This window comes from Leuciscus leuciscus, assembly GCF_965113295.1.
Source record: "Leuciscus leuciscus genome assembly, chromosome: 1".
Taxonomy (NCBI): Eukaryota; Metazoa; Chordata; class Actinopteri; order Cypriniformes; family Leuciscidae; genus Leuciscus; species Leuciscus leuciscus.
The window spans coordinates 45,824,819-45,847,266 of record NC_138725.1 but is presented as its reverse complement, the minus strand read 5'-3'; the positions used below and the strand labels follow the sequence as shown (position 1 = coordinate 45,847,266).

The 22,448-nt window shown below is 38.4% G+C and overlaps 2 protein-coding genes across 3 annotated transcripts in view; both read left to right on the top strand.

Annotated features, from left to right (window-relative positions):
- The window catches only part of card11 (caspase recruitment domain family, member 11), a 28,409-nt gene extending 21,335 nt beyond the window's left edge, over window positions 1-7,074 (top strand). The window contains exons 19-24 of one of the 2 annotated variants that reach the window (XM_082189082.1): window positions 2,178-2,273; window positions 2,382-2,502; window positions 2,854-3,036; window positions 4,042-4,166; window positions 5,160-5,275; window positions 5,424-7,074. In XM_082189082.1, the coding sequence (XP_082045208.1) occupies window positions 2,178-2,273; window positions 2,382-2,502; window positions 2,854-3,036; window positions 4,042-4,166; window positions 5,160-5,275; window positions 5,424-5,628 (846 nt within the window). In that variant the 3' untranslated portion in view covers window positions 5,629-7,074. Of the gene's footprint in view, window positions 1-2,177; window positions 2,274-2,381; window positions 2,503-2,835; window positions 3,037-4,041; window positions 4,167-5,159; window positions 5,276-5,423 lie in introns of both variants that reach the window. The other variant, XM_082189081.1, reaches the window with a different exon arrangement.
- Window positions 7,075-12,082: 5,008 nt separating this feature from the next.
- The window catches only part of gna12a (guanine nucleotide binding protein (G protein) alpha 12a), a 34,612-nt gene continuing 24,246 nt past the window's right edge, over window positions 12,083-22,448 (top strand). Inside the window, exons 1-2 of the mRNA XM_082189616.1 lie at window positions 12,083-13,079; window positions 22,164-22,379. Of these exons, the coding sequence (XP_082045742.1) occupies window positions 12,759-13,079; window positions 22,164-22,379 (537 nt within the window). The 5' untranslated portion in view covers window positions 12,083-12,758. The remainder of the gene's footprint in view (window positions 13,080-22,163; window positions 22,380-22,448) is intronic.

Here is a 22,448-nt window from a genome sequence, read left to right as displayed (position 1 = left end):
GTTTCTGAAGAGTGTTTTTTTGAAGCCTTAAGTAGACGGAGCCAGCCGTCGCCATCTTGGCAGCGCGTCACTCCCGGATAACAGAAAATGGGCAAAGAGGCGGGACGTGGGTGGAGCTGAGGTGCCTGGTTGTTGAAACCACGCCTCCTAGCTTGACGTGATCTAGTTTGCTTAGGCTTAGGAGCTAATGCTATATACGCTACTGGCCTCGTGCTAAAGTGACAGCTGACTTGAAAAAGTAAAGCCAATAGTTAAAGTTCATGTTTTTGCCCTTCGAAATACTATAATAGTTAAAAGACAACTAAAAGTGAGATTGTGTATCGTGATACATTATTATTCTGCTAGTTAAAAATGTATTATCATGCAGTAACTTACAATATTGCTCTGCTTGTGCGTATGACAGTGATTCATGCGCATACATGTCAGTCAGCGTGGCATCACATGTCAAGTTCGTTTGAGAGCTTTATTCAGTCCATTCTAGGTCAGGAGATATTAATTTTTTTTCTTTTTTTCTTAAAACTTCTAAACGGATTGGCCAAAAATCACAAAACTGGTCTCTTTAGATTCAGTGCATCATGCCGAGTCGAACGATACCCAATTTTCCCATATCGGCCATTTTCAATTTGAATTGAATTTTGTTGTAAAATGCTACATTTTACGAACGCATTGGCGTATCGTTATGCAACTCGGTTGTTGTCTTCGGCACCATGCACTGACAGTACTCAAAACGTTTCTGGGCAGCGCCAACTTGTGGTCAAAATTTTAAATGAATTTATTGAACAATTTGAATAAATTAGCCTATAGGCCGATGTCACACTTCCTGCTTCCGGAACGCGGAGTAGGGATTCAGAACTTCCGGTCAACAGTATTTCTCCATAAGGATTTAGATTATCAGCCATAATGTCTAAACCATCCGAGGTAGACTGACCACGAGCTATGAGGTTGTGAAACGAAGGTTTTTGCTCCTGTAGAAGCTATAAGTTCGTATGAAATCAACCTTGTTTTAAGAAAAACATGTTTTATCCGCGATCTTATGAAAAAAAACTAAACTACCCACAATCCTAAGCGTAGCAGCAACGTCTGCTGATTGGTCCAACTCGCTGTTACCATAGAAACGTTTACCTAACTGGCGAACGGCCCGCCGCTGTTGTTGTAGTGTACCGGGTTGCTCTGCGTCAGGACGTAGACAGCCATAACTCAGCTTTCACGCTTTTCCACTTGAGAGTTTTCTTTTACCATCCGAACCACATCGTCATATGTGACTTCAGGCAGGTTGCGGAGAGATTTGGTCCAGCGGTATCTATCGAACTCCGCCATTGTAAAGAGCTAACCGGAAGAGCCGTATCCCTACTAAAAGACGTACTTCCGGTCTTCAATTTTTTCGTGACATAGGCCTATTGTAATGACACTGGTCTTAATAATTAATTTGGTCATGCTGAGAACATAGATACCAATTTTGCCATTTTTGGCCGATCTTCCTGTCCGCCATTTTGATAACTTTAAAAACCTACTTTTTCGAACTCCTCCTAGACCATCTTCAGACTGTGCCGCCAAAAAGTTATGGATTTCGTGTCGATAGCTGTTTATACCTCAGCAACAAATTTGAGGCATGATGCCAAAATGATTCTGAGGCTGTATCTCAGCATAGTGGCACAGACGTTACTCTGACCACACCACATCAATTTGGTCACAGCGCCATCTATTAGTCGAAAGTGATAGACACGTTATGATTTTTCAGGCATTTTGCCAAACATGATCTTAATATGCCTTTAATTACTCATTGTTGCAGTTGTTCTGATGCCCAGCCATGCTTGTCCTTGGTGTAAACAGGCCGTTTTAAGTTTATTTATAATGTCTGTCAATGCTTCTTGGACCAAAACAGTCATAATTTGAACATCAGAATTAAACAAACTGTTTTTGCTACTTCACCTCTGTTATGATTGGCTAACCTCCATATTACAGTAGTTCGCACTGTTGTTGATCAGTGTCGCTCAATACGTTGTAGGTGTTGATGTGTGTATGGTAATATGTCACATTATTGATAGTCGTGATGTTTTACCTACAATGGATTTGGAATGAGACGTTTTTCAGCTTAGTTTAAAAAAAATCTACTGGTAAATCTCACTTTCCATGTCTTCCATTCTAATGAATTCTCTCTCTTCCGTTTGTGCTCACAGAACACTCTACAACCTGAGGAACCCGCACCTTCTCTAGACCCCAAGTCTAGTCCACGTCTGTCCAGAGCCAGTGTCTTCATCTTTCAGTTATTACAGGTAACAGGTCCTCTTGAGTTTGCTCACACTGCCATAGGGCTGAGGTCTTATCTGCAGATAGGAAAAGAGTGGAGTCTTGCTGAGATTAAAAGCGATCCCTGGTGTCAGTTTGTCAGCAGGGTGGATAACAAGTACAAGAGGATGAACAGCAGTGAGCGTGTCCGCATTGTCAATGGAGGAAATCCATCATCAGTTTCCAGACCAGGTTTTGAAACCCTGAGGCCTGAGGGTAAGACTGCCCAGCCTTGTCTTTACTTGTTTATTTCAGCAGTATTTGCAGTGGATGCCATAAGATGGGTTTTCATACTAAATATTAGGGAATTTTTATAGCTTGATTTCCAGGACTGAAAAATTAATGGAAAATGCAATTGGAAACAGAAATGTTATGCTCTAAATTGTTCTATCAGCTAGTAATTGCCCTTTTTGAGTGCAATCTCCAAAAAAATATGTTTGAATGCCTGGAAAATGTATTGGTTTAAAGGGATGGGAACAAAATGCTTATTCACAGTCCACCCATGTCCATTTCTAGTGTTTATGCTGATTCACATTTGACATTTAGCAGTTTTTTCCATTCTTTCAGACACATCTGACCCAGAGAGCGACTTAAACAAGAGCTTGAATCTGATCCCTTACAGTCTAGTGACCCCACACCACTGCCAGCGCAAAAGACCCATCCTTTTCACCCCCAACATCCTAGCCAAGACCATCGTCCAGAAGTTCCTTAATCTTGGAGGGGCTATGGAGTTCAATATCTGCAAACCAGGTAAAAATAGCTGGAAGAGGTAAAATTATCTTTCTAATTATAGCAGCACACTGTGGTGATGATGATAGAGATGTTGTTCTGTATATAGAAACAGTGGTTGCTAACTATGGGTCACATATATGATATATTTATCTTAATAAATGGATCCTTATTTTAATTTGTTCCATGACTTCAACTATTATGTCACAGGCAGCAACCCACTCAGTCCTTGTTTAGCACAAGTATTTGCATAGCATTTTTAATGTATGTTTCCAGCTGTTACAGTAAGAAACGAACTTTATCAGTTATTAATGTAGAGTGGGGTTTCAGTAGGGCAGGGCATAGAGATTGACTGGTGTTAATGCGTAAGTGCCTAATAACCAATATTCAGGACTATATGCATTTATTTTTTTGTTTGTATTTATTTTTGTTTTATTGTTCTTTTTTTGTTTTGTTTTTTACAGAACTGAATCATTCATTAATCTGAAGGTGTACAGCCTGCTTTCTGAGACTTGTATATAAAAATAATTTATGCAAGTTCAAATAAAGTAAAAAAAATGTTTTTCAAAAAATAAACGAGTAAAATAAAGAAACCCCATGTGACAATCAATTCATTAATGGTTCAAGGAAATCTGCATTCATAAACTTTTTTTTTATTTTTTGTGCTAAACTGACTCTGCAGGGGCATGGCAAAAAAAATAGTTTCAGCTTCAGAGATTGTGAGAATCTGAATGCGAAGAGAGAGAAAATGAGGTGCCATAGTCAGATTCATGAAAGAAATGAATCTCATTACCTGGTCTTTTAATGAATGAGTCGAAAAGACTCTGTTTAATTGAAATGTGAGACTTAAGTGTCCACAACAGAGTTTAATTGTAATGGTGCTTCAAAAGTACCAAGATAATCATAAATATAACATTTAACGAACTGGAACTACTTAAGAATAATCGAATCAGTACCACATCCTTGCAAGCAATGTTTTCCTTGACACACCTGCTTACAAGAACTATAAATTCATCTTCTTTCCAGACATTTTGACAAAAGATGAATTCCTCATGAAACAGAAGATAGAGCCCATCATTTATTCCAAGGAAAAGCAGACAGGCACATATGAATGCATCACCCCAGATAATATCGAAGCGGTTGCCTTTAAGGTACAGTAATAAATGTTCTTTTCAGAACAATTTAATAATAGCTAAATTATGTTTTTGCTTTTATGTGTGGTCACATCGTCTGCTTACTCAAGAAGCTTGTCAGTATGTGTGTGCTTTCTGTTTTTCCAAACAGTCTCATTTAGAAGAGCTTCCTCTTAGTGAGTGCTTAACCCTTTCCTAAAGACAGCAATGGGATTTTCACACTACACCTAGCCCTGGCCCAACTTCTTAAATACTAGTTAAGGCCAGCAGTTTCACACGTTCATCCCGAAAACTGAAAATTCAGTCATTCTTTACTGACCCTCATGTCCATCATTCCAAATCCATAAGAAACACAAATTAGGATATTTTTAATGAAACCTGAGAGATTTCTGTCCCTCCATTGAAAGTTCAGGTAGCCAAAATTTCAAAGATCCAAAAAGGCGTCATAAAACAAATCCATATGAATTGAGCGCTTTAATCCAAGATATGATCGCTTTATACTGTTTGATAAACAGATTTAACGTGTGCTCTATATGTGTGCGTCGATCATTGCCTTTATGTAAAAGCCTATCACATATGGTAAACATGGAAACTCAAAAAGTCTCACTGTGTTTAATGTGACTGAGAGGGGAATCGGCAGTAGTATATAGGAGACAGACTGCTCCTGATGGCTGCAGATGCAATCTGCTTGTTGGGGTTTTATCAGGTGGTTAGATGAGAGGCAGCATATTGTTTTTCACTTGCTAATGTGTCAGGAGATGAGTCTAATTTTCCACTGCAAATCTTGTTCGAGAGGTGTGCCAAAAACAGGACAAAAAAAACGAGAACCGACACCTTGCTGGATGAGTTCTCAATTCTCAATTCTCTTTTCTGGTTTAAATTATACATGCATATTTACAATATAGTTTATTAAGTGCGGCTTTAATTGTTAACGCATGAATGCAACAAAATGAAAGTGTATAGTTTAAAAAAGAAAAAGACATTCTATTAAATCAGTCTTTTGCGTCTTAGAATAAGCACTGTCTTCTGGAAGCTGATCTGAGCTGTGTCAAAGACCTGTTGAGGAGAGAGATCTACCCCATCGTGATCTTCATCAAAATCTGTGAAAGGAACATCAAAAAATTAAGGCAAGCAGTCTTTCAAGGTCTTCAGACTCATTGCACTCTTTGAATGCATGTCATATTGATTATTCAGCTCCAGTTTGAAGATTCATTATTCATGGGCGAATGATCCTTAGACCGTTTAGTAATAGTTTGTGATGTTTTCTTCGAGCAGACGGCTCCCTCTGAAGGTGGACTCTGAGGAGGAGTTCTTGAAGATGTGTCGCTCCAAGGAGAAGGAGCTGGAGACTCTGCCGTGCTTGTACGCGAGCGTGGAGCCTGACTCATGGGGTGGGGTTGAGGATCTTGTCAAGATCATCAAGGACAAGATTTTTGAGGAGCAGAAGAAGACGGTCTGGGTGGAGCAGGACCTGCTGTAACCTGATCACGGAAGCAAGTTTCTGCGCTCCAAAACTCTTGTCTGTTTGCACATTGGTGGAAACGTGTGCATGCGGCGCAGGCTTGTGAACAGGAAGTGACTCTGTCAAAGGCCACAGCTTGGTGAGGTGTGTTTCTCTCTCTGCTGTCAAAAAAAAGAAAACGCTCGGTGGAGGAACGGCTCCATGTGTTGCACCTGAGGTTCACATAGTAAGCAGTGGAAATGTTCTCACCCCTGAGATTTTTATCTATTATTCTCCTGAAGCAAAGCTGTTGTCAATAAAACATTATCCTTCCCAGCATTCACCTGTAATGCTCAATATAGTGCTGCCAACTGCATTTTGCTTCAGTTTTATTCTGGCCGATTTGTGTACAACTGTAAATTCAATCAGATGCAATTATTGTTGCAGCATAGAGTATGTACTTTTAATCTTTAAAGGCACATTACATACGTTAATATAGTTTGTTTGGCACTTCTATATTTATTTTAACACAAGCCCATATTGTAATGTGTTTTCTAAGTTAATCTTTATACAGATAACACACATGTGGCTTTTCTCGTGCCCATTTCAGCTGCTACCTAAATACTTGCCAAGGTTTTAAGCTTACTGTAGTTCAATGGCATTATATGTATTTACATGCTGAGCTCAACTTTGTGGATTTAAAAAAAACATTTTTTTTAATGTTGGCATTATTTTGGAGTCTGTTTAAGCTGCCATTGACGTCCTAAAGTGGGCTCTCATGTTCTCTAGATGTTATCATAACGAGAGCTGTTTCTGATGTAAGCCTTATCCAAATATTCTTATCCATGTACCGTCTTTACAGATGATTTACTGTTTGCCATTTATACACACCATGATTTACGGGTAGCTTACGAATAATAGGATTTTTACATTTTAGGTTAATGTGAATGTATAAGGGAAAATTTATATTTTAGGTGTTTATTGTCATTCACGCCTTGAATGTATGAAGTCATCAAAAACTTCAAGTGTAATAATTATAAAAAACAAATATTGAACGATTGATGTCAACTACCCTTATTCTGACCCTTGTGATTTTAAACACAGCATACAGATGTGTATATAATTTTATATATATATTTATTGTTGAGATTGATGCCAGCCTTATCACCTGTTTAATAAAGTGAAACGGCAGCGACCATCTAAATGACAGGATGTTTTTTTAGTTAATGTTTGTATATGGCATCTTATCTAGGGATGTACATCCTTGTTTCGAGGGGTATAAATTTTGGAAAAAACAACACAAATTTGTCACTATTATGTTGAAGATATTAAGAAACTTTTTTTGTGTGTAATATGCTACCCCAAAGCCTTGATTTTAATGATATTTGTACATATTGTTTTATAAACGGACACAGGAATGTACTTTGCATCTGACACAACATTGCATGGTGTGTTTTATGTAATAAAAGGATTTGAGAAGCAGCATTAATGGGTTAAAACTCACTCTTCACGCACATGTGCTTCAGAAAGTGACACATTTGTGCTGTTGAAATGAGAAGTGAAAAACAGTAAAAGGGCTTGAAAAGAGGAAAAATCCTGAAGAGAGTGTGTCACGAGCAGCGCAGTGGAAATTTCAGTTGGGCCCTGACAAGCAGACTTCTTGTTGCTTTATGTGGTGTTGGTGGTGGTTCCTCTCAGAGTAAGCGTCACTCGCAGACAACAACTCTGACGGTAAACCAACTTTCCACTGTGATTGTAAACACCATTGAAGAGGCTCTCGGATCTGTCGCTGCTCACTAAAACAAGGAGAACGCAACACATCACATTAGATGTTTACCACCTGAAAAGACTGGGCATCTCGTGTTGTTCAGAATGAAACGCTGTGTCCTTTTGAATGCGACAGGTTCTTGTTTAGGATTAATGCATATGTAAAAGGCCAAGGGGAAGTAGAGATATAGAAATATAATTTGCACATCAATGCAAACACATTATGTCTTGGACAAACAAACGTGTGTGGCCCATTTACTTTAGGGATTATGCACAAACTGATTTGTATCCTTTATCATAATATATTCAAAACCCACAACATGAAAATCCAGTCTATATATAACTTTGAGCCTTTCATTGCCACACTTCCAGCGGTTTCTGTTTGTGCCTTTCTTACACAGAAGATCGCTACAGGAAGTGTTGCGTACGTCTCGAGCGTGTCGATTTGCTGTGGCAGATGGCTTGCCAATCTGTTGAATGCAGTGGTCCCTGCATCCATCAATCAAATCTGCGAGAAGCACCGGCGCTGAAATGTCATAATAGACTCCATGAAGGAGTGTGTCTGTCACAGACATCAGAACCTTTGTGTCTCAGGCCATCTGTATCTCCCTATTTCACCCACAACCGTATAAGCTTTCAGATCTCACTCATCCTTTCTTCTGAGAAGCACAAGGCGTTTAGCTCCTCTTCTAGCTGCTCACCAAAGCACAGATAAATATGTTTTCCGCATTGTTAAATATGTTTTTATGTGCAGAGAAATTTGTTAACAAAAACACATTTACAAGATCATTGCTTCGATTAGGAGAGGAAAGCTTTTGCTCATCAGCTGCACCCTTGGAAGGTGTTTGAAATCACCATGAAATCGAAATGAACAATTCTTGTTTCTTTATGGAATATTGCAGTATTTATTATGAATGATTTTTCTGTCAAATTTTTTATTTATTATTATATAATATATTTGATCAAAATAACTTTTCCTCCCTCTTGCATCTCTTCTCTTCTCTGATGACGTGTTTACTGGCGCGAGGGCGGGACAATCTGTCACTCACATGAGATCGACCAATAGCAACCCACAACCATCCAATCAATTTCCATGGACAAAACCAACTTTTTTTTTTCTTGTTCAAGAAGCCGTTTCACTCACAATACATCACAGGGAACAGGCTAGGTAAGAAAAGACTATTGCAATTTCCGTTTCATGCAGACTTTAATGTTCACATACTCTATGCTGCTCTTATATGTTAATATTATCACTTTAAAGTTGGATGTTATTTATTTGGTATCTGCTTGTGAAAAATACAACTGCTATTTTCTTTTGTTATTATTCCTTTCTCCCTCCCCCTGATAAACATGGCCTTGGTTTTTTTCTTCCAGCAACCCTTCCTCAGGCTAAAAACATCGTGGCCATCAAGTACGAACCTCTATTAATGACACATACTCTTTTCCATGTATGAGAGTCAATATGCTGGAATCAAAGAGTATAGCATAAATTTAATTATTTGCTGTTTATTTAATTAGACATTTCCCTCTATAGTCCTCTGATACCAGATGCCTGCTGGGTTTAGTGAATTCTTATCTCACTTAATTAGACTGGACAAAACAAGCTTTGAATCTGTTTTCTGACTGTTTTACTTTCTGATTCCCTTGCTAAATGTGTTTTCCAAGTATTTGTGCCTGAAAACATTATTTTATCCGCTCAAAGAGGCTTTGTTCTAAATGTTCTTAAGGAATAGTCCTAAATAACCGTTAGAAAACAAGGTTAAAGGATTAGTTCACCCAAAAATTAACATTCTGTAATCATAAATCATTCTTGGCCTATAACAATAGTTCATAGTGAACGGGGCCAAAACAAAAAAGTCACCATTAAAATAAGACTTCTGCATGTACTTGCTTGAGAAAAAAGAGCTTTGTAAACATCCCTCAAATATTCTCCTTTTGATGTACAGGTTTGGAACAACATAAAGGGGAGTAAAAAAAGACAAATATTTAATTTTTTGCGTGACTTGTCCCTTTAAAACGACTGCTTATTAACAAGATTTTTTAACAAGGCTTTTAAAGACTAAAGAGTCTATGCTGTTCTGATTTCTTATGTAAAATGCATACACGAATGAATGTTTTTTTTCTTTTTTTTTTTTTGGCTGACATTGACAACACATGCTCATTCGCCAGAATATGCAAAAGACTTACCATAAGACAATAACTTTGACCACTACACCAAAAAAAAAAAAAAAAAAAAAAAAAAAAAAAAGAGAAATGAAATGAAATCTACATTTAAGGCTATGTTTCAATTCAGTGACTTACCAACAGTTTATATTCAATTATTAATGCCATAATAACTGTTGTCTGATTTTAGTACATTAGAACATTAACATTTAAAAAGCTCCAATGCATCTTACATGGTGAATTAAATAAAACTCTTGCTGTATCAAATGAATGAACTATATGAATACCCAAAGTTACAGCACTTGGTGCTGCATTGCTGCCTTTGCTTGGAAGCATATAGTGTGAAACATGGATGGCGGTGATGGTTATTTCAGCCTTAGCTCGCCTCAACACTCTCCAAGAATGCTATCATGTGCAATTGACTCCAAAGAGAAGAATGGATACTTGTATTTCTGTTGCTTTCTGAATTTGGTGATGAAAATGTGTAATCATGGCCGTGTTGCTTTCTGAAAGCCTCTTCAGCTGCATTTCGTGTGCATGTTGATTTCATTTTCCCTCCAAAAACCCAGTCCAATTAACCTCCTGCTTGAAAATCAACTTGAAAGCTTTTCCATTAAATGTTTTCCTTGTGCACATCAACTCGACAAATAGGTTTAAGAACTCTGCATCGGGACCACAGTAATCAGAGAGTGTTTTTTTTCCAGTGCTGTGAATGGTATTGAATAATCTACTTGGAGGAGGAACGGAAAAATTGTCACTATTTATATGCTAATTTTGGAAGCCCTGATTTTCATATGTAGGTGGTCAGTGGGACTAAATTAGCCCGCTCTACTTTACTGCACCTGTGGTTTTAATAAGAAAAATGTGTTTGTGATACTGTGCTGCATGGGCAAACATTGAAATATTAAATATTATTTTATATTGTAGGACATCATGTGTAATCACATAATGACGGTGTCTGATTGGACAAAATAGAACAAAGCCATACTAATGATGACTGATTTCCATTCAAGATGTTTTAATAAATAAGCTCATGTTTTTTTAACCTGCGGATGAAGCTAACTTTCCTTTTCAACAATATTATTGATCTGACTGACAATGATATAATTTTTTTTGCAGAATTGCTTTATAGATGAAATGAACTAATTTAATAACTGTAATGAACTTTACAACAGAACTGAACTGAATGCATCATTTTCCAGGTATCACTGTAAAGCTGCTTTGAAACCAAATGTAGGCCTATTGTAAAGTGCTATATAAATAAAGGGGACTTTTCTTTTCTTTGCTTTTGGCTCGACACGTATGAATCTAACAGACAGAGCTCATTTTACAAAACAACAACAACAACGACAATGATGTACATGCACTAGCAAAACATGACTAAAAGGAAATGTATGAATGTATGCGCAGGTGAACACTGCCCTCTGCTGAATGAACAGGGTTTTTTTTTATGAGCCTTTTTTGTCCCTATAATAACCCATGCAAATATATATAAAATATTTGTCAGGCATGATTAAATAAGTGTGAGATAAAGTGGTATTCAGTTGGTCATACCATATCAACATTGCAGCTCACTTGAGGTGACCCGCTCAAATATTAATGCAGGAATTTATTAGCCTACGAATATGACTAATGATCATTTAAAACTATATGTAAGAAAAATACACTGTAAAAAGAGTTGCTGCCTTAAACTTTTAAGTACAATCAACTTGGATGTTTAAGTTATTTCAACTTAAATTACATTAAACTGACTTTTCCTGGTCTTGTATATCATTAAAAGGCTGAGAAAAAGTAGCTCCGCATAATATTTTTCATTGATAAGCAGTGAATCGATTTTGTTTAAAATATTAATATTTGAACAACGTTTGTCAATCAAAAAGCAACTTTGTTGTCATGTGACAAGGGCTGGGTCTCCTGATTCGATTCACAAGCTCTTGATTCGCTTTACGATTCGCTTTGATTTCGGTATATTTAGTGTCCATTTTGCTTACATATTAAGAAACCCTCGCTGCTAATGCTGTAAATATACAGGGCAATAATAATGATATTAATACATAGGTCTTATTCAAGGAACTTTTATTTTCCTTGTTTAAGACTATTTCAACTAATGAAATACTAATGTCTTCAAACTAATGTTTAAGACTATTTCAAATCAGATCTTGTCCTTTTGAACAATTCATTAAAGTCCCCCTGTAGTCAATAATTGTATCCCTTAAAACTCATCTTTGATCACCAGATGACATATTTAAAATAAAATAAAAATTCATGTGAAAAAACATCTTCATGCCTTAAAGCTTATATCCATGAAGATGCTAAAAACTTGATTTTCACCACACGGGGACTTTAAAAGAACAAACCCATTAGGTTAATTTTTTTTAATGACATTTGCCCTTAAATGTTACACCGCTGAACACTGTAGACCTAACATGTAGGGGAAAAAAATTATGACACCAAAATGAATATTGCTCCATTTACATCTCAGAAATCCTTATTAGTCACTGATCCAGTTGCTTTGTACAGAGTGTATCATGCAATTTGTTTTAGCCAATAATAGGCCTACCTTTTTTTTATACGCTGTTTGCTAAGTTTCAAGTTTTAGTAAGCACTGCCACACAGACAGTAGTCCATGACAGACTTGGGGCCACTGAATGGCATTTCTGGCACTGGAATCCCCCTCAGGTCTATTCAAACGGGCATCTCGCTGGCGCCCCCTACCGACCGCGCGCTACACAGCAGGAGGGGCATCAGATCGGTCCAGCAAAGAAACTTCCCACAACTGAGAGGAAACATCAGAAAGTCGCTCGCGCTCCTCCAGTATGAACTTTTGGGACTTACGTCGCTACCAGATTATAAAGGAATACGTGTTTCAGCGAAATAACATTTCCTGACAACATTTACCGCTTGATGTTTGTTCATTACCACGACCAACGGATTTGTTAGAAGGCAGCTGCCTTTTTTCATAGTTTCAGCGGACAGCAGTGGTCGCTTTGCTGGGGAAGAACTTCTTCAGTGTCAACGGTTTTTCCTTCACAAATGTCTTTATAATGGAGGAAAATGCTTATTGTGTTTCAGCTTTTTCCGTTTATTGTTTGTTTTAACCGCTGAATATTCGCAGATTGATATTTGCCGGCGCCAGCTGAGTCTATTCCATGTAGATTTTGTACAAAACATAAAGTGAAGTTCTCGCGCACTTTAATGAATACATCAGGTGGTCACTAACCGTGTCGAAGTTGTAAAGGATGGCTGGCGTGGTACGCACCCTGAGCCGGTGTCTGCTGCCCGCTGAGGCCGCTCACGACGACAGGAGTACCGGGAAAGAACGAGCCCGCGAGCGCGACGTGAACCCGGAGCGCGAGGCGAAGCGGCGCAGTCGCGAGATAGATGCCATGCTCGCGCGCGAGAGGCGCTCGGTGCGGCGTCTGGTGAAGATCCTGCTGCTAGGCGCCGGAGAAAGCGGCAAATCCACATTCCTCAAACAAATGAGGATCATCCACGGAAAAGAGTTTGACCAGAAAGCGCTACTCGACTTCAGGGACACGATCTTTGAGAATGTCATCAAGGTACGGTCTAATACATGACAGCTTGCTTGAGTTTTTGTTGTTTCTGACGTCATAATTGTCTGTTTTGTTTGTCAATAATTTTGTGGATTTGCTGCCTTTTAATTTTTTTTTATGTCAGTCATACACTAAATGGGATAATCAAAAACATTGTTCATTCACACAAACAACTTGAATTAACTTTAAAAGCGGATTTGACTACTAGGATAGAGAAACGATTAATTAATTGTTCAAGTTAGTGATTGATAGATAGATAACTTAGGTTGTTTTAAATGTTACTGATATAAATATAAATTACTTTTTAGTTTATAAATTATATACATTAGTGCTGTCAAATCGATTAATTGCGATTATATGTATACATAGTCTACATACATACATACACACACACACACACGCACACACACACACACACACACATACAGATATATTTATACATATATATATATATATATATATATATATATATATATAAATGATACTTATATATATATGTGTGATTATATGTGATTTGATGTGATTAATCCCAATTAATCGATTTGACAGTGCTAATATAGGCTACATGAAAACAAAAAAAATTAGTTTTGTAAATTATTTAATCAATATTTATAATTTACTTAAACTTGAAGTTACAGTGGACATGACTTGATCAATAGTCAGAATAATTTAGTTAGTAATAGATAGATTTAATTAAATGCAACTACTGCATCAATAATCTTAATAAAATAATACTTTTATAGCATCAGAATTCAAATGGTCTTAAAATGATGTGCCAGATGATTTAGTTATTCTAAGGTCTAAGGACAAGTTTCTTTTCCAATCTTGCCTGTTTTCTGGTGAGACAGGCTCTTTTGTCACGTAAGCTAAACATGCTCCTCACAAATGAGAAACACACATAAATGCAATTTTGCATTCAGCATAATTAATACTTCCTCACTCAGTCTCTGTGCTTTAGTCACCAGCAAGTGCTCACATGAACTCCCATCACATGTACACGATCCTTCTTATGCTGTCAAACATGCAGTCACATTAGTTGCTATCAAACCAATTCTTTCTTCATATAGGCCCATATCAGATCAGACTAAATCTAGATGTCCATCTAGAAGGTGTTTGGACACCCATGGCCATGTGAAAAAAAATGATTATATATCTGACTAATTAATTTTGCTGTTAATCATGTGATGATTGTTTGAGGCATCTGCTCTACCGCAAAGCAAAATCCATGGGGATCGTTCTTGGGTCATTTCCCTATAAGCACGTCTGTTTAAGATGCCTGTGTTTAATAACAGTGGCTTGACTCACAGCTCAGAGTTAACGGGAAAAGAGTGAAAATGCATCCCAGAATGTGTGTGTGTGTGTGAGAAGGCATGGGCCTGGGGCTTGTTGGAGTTGGCGAGGATCATGAGGAACAGTGTTTGGCCTTTCTGGTAGAAACAACTTTTTTATATATTTTTTTACAAACCAGTAATCACAAATCAGCAACTTAACATTTACAGGCTGGCAAATGTTCTCCAGAATTACCAGAAGACTAAGTTTAGCTGTCCTTAAAATTAAGCAGTACATTGAGTCACTTTGTTTTGTCTAGGTTCATCCCTCACTCCGCTATGAACGGAGAGACTGTGTCTGACTTATCATTGTGATCAGCTCATGTGCTTTCTGAGCTCACGTGTCTTTGGATGTCTCAATATGTCTTGATAAAGAAGACTTCTGTTATTTTCCCCTATCTGTGTACTTTCTGCTCTTGTGTCTTCCTCTCTTAATCTCTTACTTAGTTTCACATTAGGTTTAGGAAGTTTACTGATGTGATACATCTGATGTGATCATAGTAAAGACTTTAAGATGAGCTGCTGATAGCACAAGACATGCTCGCATGTTACAATAGAGATAGAGAAGATCTAACACTCTTTCATGTTGTTCAATACGTCTATGTGCTTAACAAGCAGATGACGGAGTCAGAATTTTTCTGTGGCGTTTATTTATAACAGAGCATGTCCTTTGTTAAAAAAATCAGTGTATTGTGCATTGTCTTGTCATTGTCGTCTTTTTTGTTGCTTTGATTTTATGTTAGATGAAACATTTATAGAGCTGAAATTATATGATCAATGTCATGATGCTCATTCTTGCCTTATCTAAAAATGTATTAAGAATACATAAAAATGCTGTTTATACAACATGCAGAAACATGCAGTAATGCAAAACAGGAAATGATATCATAGTGAGGAGGACCCCTGCTGACCTTCATGACTGTGTGTTGAGGTCAGTAAGTCAAAATATCAGACCATTTTAGCTTTTTTGACAAGGCCGGGTTAGTTCAGGTTTTAAAATGTCATGTGGTGCAACTCCCCAAAACGCAATGATAAATTATGAATTAAAAATTCATGATATTGTAAAAAGAAAACACCTTTTACCTTGAAAAAGTTTGTAAATTATTTGATTAAATGCAACTACATTAATCATCACTGTTGTATTGCATCAAAACATTTTAAAGCAAACATGGTCAACACAAATGAGAAACACAAACAAGTGGCATATTTTGAAAGTAAACATTAATATTTGTACACTAACATGTATTCAAGGTTTAAAGAAAAGTTATGTTTTAAGTGATGGCTACACCACATGACATTTTTAGAGTCATTTAATTTTAGTTTTTAAAAATGCCATAAAGTTTTTCAAACCAGCTCTACTGAACACAAATATGTCTGTATTCTGGCAAACTATGGTGATCATTTATTAAGTGGGAAACTGAAATGATAAATATTCCTATCCTTGGTCTTGTTATCTTGCCCACAGTTTGGCCCAAAGCAGTGCTGCCAGATCAGAGGTTTGGCTCAGTGGAAGAGTTTTGCTTTATATGGAAAAGGATATGTTTCTCAGAACGTCAGTGCAGAGGTCCACATGCTCCATCTCCATCATTCTTCTTGTCCACCAAAAACTTAGCCAAACTGTCAGGCATCACATCATGCATCCTTCCCAAAGCCAGTGAAATGTTCTTATGTAAGCTTTTGTTTAGACTCCAGTAGAATATTTCGTACAATGACACGGCTGAGACAGAGCTAAAAGATTGACTTTGTTCGACTGGGACTGATTGCGATCAGATCCTCTTCTAACCCCACAGAGGACCTGGAGCAAAGCTGCAGAACTGAGCTTTCTTTGTGCAGATGATGTCATCAGTTTATTGTTAATAAGACCCCTTCACCACAAAGTAACTAGTGGTTCTGATCTTTTTAATTAGCTTCAGAGGCAAATGTTGAGGTCTGTCTTTTGGAGCATCTATTTGTATATGAGAACTTGAAGTGAGTTTTATGACTAGTTGCACTAAACGGCCTAAGTGTATGTGTTGGCACTGATTACATGGTCCACTCACTGCCCTTTCAGTCAAGTGAAAAGAGCAAATGGGCATGAAGAATGTGCCTAAAGTCTTGTGTTTCTAAATAGTTTACCATGGAGTCTTGTCACCAGTCACCACACTTGGTTTCATTAACTGTAGATGTCAAAAAGCTTTATGAAACACCTCGTGTAGATTTGAAAATCTTAGATTATCAGGGTCTAGGAAGAAAAACGGAGGCCTATTTACACTAAAGACTCTTTAACACCAAGAACGGTAATGATAACTACATTAGCATTCACACCAACGGACAGTAAAAATATTATAAACCTGCCACAGCTATGGCACTCTAAATGCAGGTGGCAGTCAAGGTTTTTATCATTCATCAGCTGGAAAAAAATCATTCCATTAGTGATTCCAACAATATCATTACTCTGTGTCGTTAACCTTATAGTTGTAGTGTGGACTTTTCTACTCTCATAAAATTTTAATAATTTTATGAGAATATAAAACTGCTTTTATTCAAGTCAAAATATTTTTTGGCTGAATCAAGGTTACAGCAACAAAAACCCTAATATGCCCTTGTGGTGCAATTTTAGCCGTTTCCCACACAATGTGTATTTTGATGACATGACTGCTAAAAGTATTTTTTTTTTATTACACTAGCATAGAGATGACACAGTTTGACTAAAAGCCTAAAACGTTTGATTTTATTGAGTGTCTAATGGTGAGTCAGAAATATGATACGTTTTTTTTTTTAATTAATTCAGAGGTTTTGTGAACAATTCATGCAGCTTTCTTTTTAGGAAGTATAACATTTCTACATTAGAATTGGTGTGAATAATTTGATAAAATTGTTTGGGAATTTCATTTAGTTTAGGTCTAAAACAGTTGCCCGTTACTGGGGCAAAACCTTTTTTGTAGAACAAGTGGCCAGTAAACGTAAAGCATGTGATAATATGTTATTTCACAGCCCAAAAGATGTGTGAATTGGATGCCGAGCTGGACTGGAGACCTTGTTTGTTAGCGAAGAAGTCAAGGTCAGATTGGAATAACTCCACAATGGTGGTCTCTATGGGCTCTTGGTATCGCACAGTCCACAGAGCCAGAGGAAATGCCTCTCCTCAGTGCAGACAGCGAATACCGCAAACAATGGCGATTCAGTCGTGCCATCATCTCCCCTCTGACCATTTGTCATCACCCTGTTGTTCAGCCCATCCCTCTGTAGGCTTTAGGATGATGACAGTGTCGGTTATGTTTGTTTCACTGATACCAATTTGGAGGAACCCCAGTCCAGACTTTTCCTCAGTGGTGGAAAAAAACATGAACACACAATTAGCGAGGTTAACAGTTGCGTGAGCGAATCTCGGCGTATGTGCTGATCAAATTATTGGTTATTTTAAAGATAACATTATCTTCATTTCAGCCACTTTACAGTGGCAAAAGTCCAGGACATAGTCCTCTCAACTCCTTCCAGATCCTTCTATCAATGCCTTTTGAGTATTACGGCACCATTTGTCTGTAGAGGTGATCTGGAAAGAATGTAAAATGTTTTTACAATCATTGATTTTTTTTAAAGACAACCTTGTAAGTTAAAATCAAATTTTAAATAAATCCTTTACCATCGTTCCAGGCCGTATTATACATGATTTGTCAGTGCACATTATTGGACAAAAAGGGGGTAACATTTTACTATAAGGTCTAATTAGTTAATGCATTGACTAACAACGAGCAATATTTTTTTTACAGCATTTATTAACCTTTGTTAATGTTATGTAGTAAAAACGCTGTTGTTCATGTTAGTTGACAGTGCATTAAGTAATGTTAACAGATAGGCTACTTTTGATAAAAAAATAAATAAAAAAAGATTAATAAATGCTGCCGAACTATTTTTCATTGATCATGTTACTGATTTAGTTATGATCCGATCCAAAACTAGATGGGAAAATCAAATCAAATCCCATCCCATAATAATTCCCACTGAATGTCATTTGATTTACAAATATGCATTACAAAAGCTAAATGTGTTGTGAGTACAGTCTTTAATGTCCATATAAATTATTTGATACACCACAGTCAGTCTTTCCTTTCCTGCCTTGTTGTTGTTAACGCACTTTGAGTAGGTTGTGTAATTTATGTCTGGGAATTTATTACTTCCTAGATCAGTAGCGAGCTATCTATTCATTACTGTTAACTCTTTGTGAGAGTGATTTAAAGTCTGACCTGAGACTGACATGACATGTCGGGACACGATAAGATCTCACCTCTGTATGGCCCCTCGTACCCCTCACTTATCATTTGATCCTCCAAGAGTCAATTTCCCTATTGCTAAGGTCTCTTGTGCAATGGGAAACCACTGGCATTGAAGCATTTCCTCTGTTTACTACATCCTTGAGAAAATAGTTGCGGTATTCAGTAACTGCCCAGAATGTGTTTTTGCTCCATCATCCCAAGGAGAGCGCGTACGGAGGAGCAAATTATCAATAAGTTGTGCCACACCGAAAGGTTTGAATTCATGCGTCCTGTTTGCAAGAAGTTTGTGGGGGAGGATACAGGAAGTAGCTGAAGGGTGACACAGGGAGCAAGCATATATCAAGCCCATCTTCCTGTGTGATAAATCTGAGAGTTCCTCTGTGACTAGAGTCTTGGGAGGCTCCTTCACAGGCGGCTTGTTTATGGCTAAAGAGTTGTTGCTGATATAGCTGTGGTTGCTCACCGGTGGGGAACCCATGAGCGGCTGCCTGGATTGCTCCCCACATCTGCTTACGCTGCAAAATCACAGTGCTGCCATGACCACCACTGGAGTAATTACTACGCCTGACACGCAGGGCCCGTCTAATGCGTGTCAGATGAGGGCCGATGGTTGGGATTCGCTGTCAACTGTGTCTCTCGACAGAAACCAATATCCCTGAATTTCATTTTTACTCTTTGTTGACTGAAGATTCAGGAAATCCCCTCCTTTTTTAACAAACAACAAGGAGAATATAATGAGTTGTTCTGTTTTAGACATGGAAAAGTCTGTGGCTTTTTGTTGAAGACTTAAAAAACAAGTCGCTTCGGAAGATGCCATTCAAAACAAACACTAAGGGCTTGTTTTCAGGAGGCATTCAAGAAACACTAGGAGACATACTCACGGCGAGGTGAGGTTTTGGTGGTTTTCAGAGATATTTTTGGGACTTTGCCACAGCTCAGGAAGAGATTGGAAGCCCTGCAGCTGACCTCTCCGCTGTGATAAAGCCGCCTCAGCGCTCTCTTTCTCCTCTTGCCCTGACTGTGTCAACGGATCAAGCCAATGAGGGCAGGAAGATACGTCTACGCTTCCCAGATAGTGTTGGCCAGAAGTGGGTGAAAGGTAAGAGATGGTTGGAAGGGTTTTGGGGACTGCCTCTTGGAGACAAATAAAGGCAGAAGTGTGAGTGAGTTTGGCCCCTAGGAAAGTACCCTGACAACCCTGAACCAAAGCACACTATTAAGATCATTAAGCCTAACCAGCAGGGAGGCCTTAGGCATGAACAACTGTTTACATTTGTGAACTGTTTGATGGCTTGGGAAATCTTGGGATTTGGGAGGTGGGGGAATCTGATGGATTTGATGGAGTCAGCCAGACTAACAGGACTGTACCACATTCATTTCCTGTCGCTGTCCTGCTGTTTTATTGGTTTTGCAATGCATGCGTCTCGTGCTGATATGCAGATCAGTTGTACATGCGGACAGACTAAGAGTCTCTGTTGCGTTTACACCTAACCCAATGACCTGTCGTGCTGGAATGGCATTAAACGGACTTGTCCGGGTCACAGGGTCAAATCCCATAAAGCACCTGTGCCTGAGGGACCCTTTATCTTCTTTGGAGGCAAAATCTGGCTGGGCGCTCTAATTACTGTAGCATACATTTGCCCAGGGCACTTTTGAGTGCTAGTGTCGATGATTCATACGTGGCCCTGTAGAGCAGAAAGAGAGGCCTAGGACCCCCTTCTGGGACCCTGAACATCAGGATGTTATTCCAGTGAAACAAAAGGAGGGTGAAATGTGCTGCAAAGCAGGATTTTGCCTCGGTTGATAGAACTGCAGTTATTATTGTGAAAAGTCAATGGCCTTATGTTACATTTACAAAGCGTCTCATGATATTTCTGCTCGTCCACAGAGCCCAACCCTCCTGGTTACTGCCAAAGAGTCTCAGTTCAGGGTTTTGTGTATTCAGTGTTATGCTTGGAAGTGAAGAGGCTCATCGCGGAAGTTTAGTTTCAGTGCATTTGCTGTCCTTAACAGGGCTTTCTGGAGATGTTTTCATTTTTGGCTTCAGAGTGGAGTGTTTCAGGCATAGGCACAAATCTTGTCTTTTGGAAATACATGTCATGACTGAACAGCAGCATTCTTCGCCCAAATGCAGTTCAAACACCCTTCAGATTTGTCACTCTTTTAACTAACAGTGGTGCATATTTAAAGGGACCATATTATTGACTTTATTTTATTTGACATCTTTTAATTTTTATTTATTTAATTATTATCCTGAGGTACAAAATATAATGCTAGGCAAAACCGTTTCTTGCACCAACAGTAGTAGTTTTACTAAATGTTCTTCTCTCTCTCTCTCTCTCTCTCTCTGACACTTTTGTTTACAATAAAAGCCTGTCCACACCAACATAAATGTTCAGCACAAAAATGATTGTTGCATGCGATTTGTCTGTTCAGGCCAATATAGGTAAAATGCCTCTAATATGATTGGCTAAACTCATATTGGTGTAGTTCACACTGCTGATCATCAGGGCAGGCTGCCATGTTGCTGAATACTGAATTGCAGTGGTATGGGCTAGGGCTGTCACTTTTGTGAAAATATCCTGTTCGATTTTTGAGACATAAGTGTTAATTGAATCGATTATAAAATCGATTTTCCATGTCTAAAGACGTTTCCATTTTAAACGCCAAATATGGGCAAATCCACGGTCAACTAACAGGCATTAGGACGCACGTAAAGAGGGCGCTTGAGACGCACAAGTCAGCAATATTTCTGATGATTTAATGGCGTGAAGTTTCGTGCACAATGACAAACAGGACTGCAACATTCTCGAAAAACAATAAGCAGAGTGGATTGCCATAACATCAATGAAAAAAATTACTGCAGGATTCAACATGGCTGTGTTTACGATTAGAAATGTCAAACAAATTTAGCCTACGTAGGCGATTGTAGACCGTAGCCCGAATCTGTATCTGTATGCATGAGACTGTCTGAATACCGGCAGAATTCACATTTTTGTAGTAAAAACAGACACATTATGCAGAAGTATAATTTGCTGTTATGTGTGTTTGTCAGAGCCTGCAGTTGCTGTGTGACGCGCGTTCGCTGCGGGCGTATCATGACGAGCTGGACGCGCTCCGAGAGAAGTTGAAATCGATTCCCTATTTTCGTTTTCGAAACTTGTGTTGGTTGGTCCGATCGATTGTGCAATCGATTTTCGAACGTAAAGTGACAGCCCTAGTATGGGCTCATGATTGTATTTATCCAAAGCCTTTTTACTTAAACATAAGTTAGTAACTAGTTTGAAACTGTGCTTGGGAGATTTACAGGGGCAGGATTTTAGCATGTTTAAAGTGTGCTGTAGTTAACGTGAAAACATTGCTCATATCTTTATTTTGTCTCCAGAAGAATTGCTACATCCAGCTTCCTGCTTCCAGCTCCAGAGGACACACCCTGCTGTTGTTATGCACCCTTGACATAAAAACATGGCATTCATCTCTCTTTGTCTTTTTTTTTTTTTTCTTCAAAGGGGATGCGGGTACTGGTGGATGCCCGAGACAAACTTGGCGTTTCCTGGCAGAACTCAGAGAACGAGAAGCATGGCATGTTTGTGATGTCCTTTGAGAACAAAGCAGGCATGCCCGTCGAACCTTGTACCTTTCAGCTATACGTCCCGGCACTGCAGGCGCTCTGGAATGACAGTGGCATCCAGCAAGCCTATGGCCGACGGAGTGAGTTTCAGCTGGTGAGTGTAATCATATTTTCTGACAACCTGTGCCACCTGGATACTCTTACACGTCACAGGAAGCGCCAC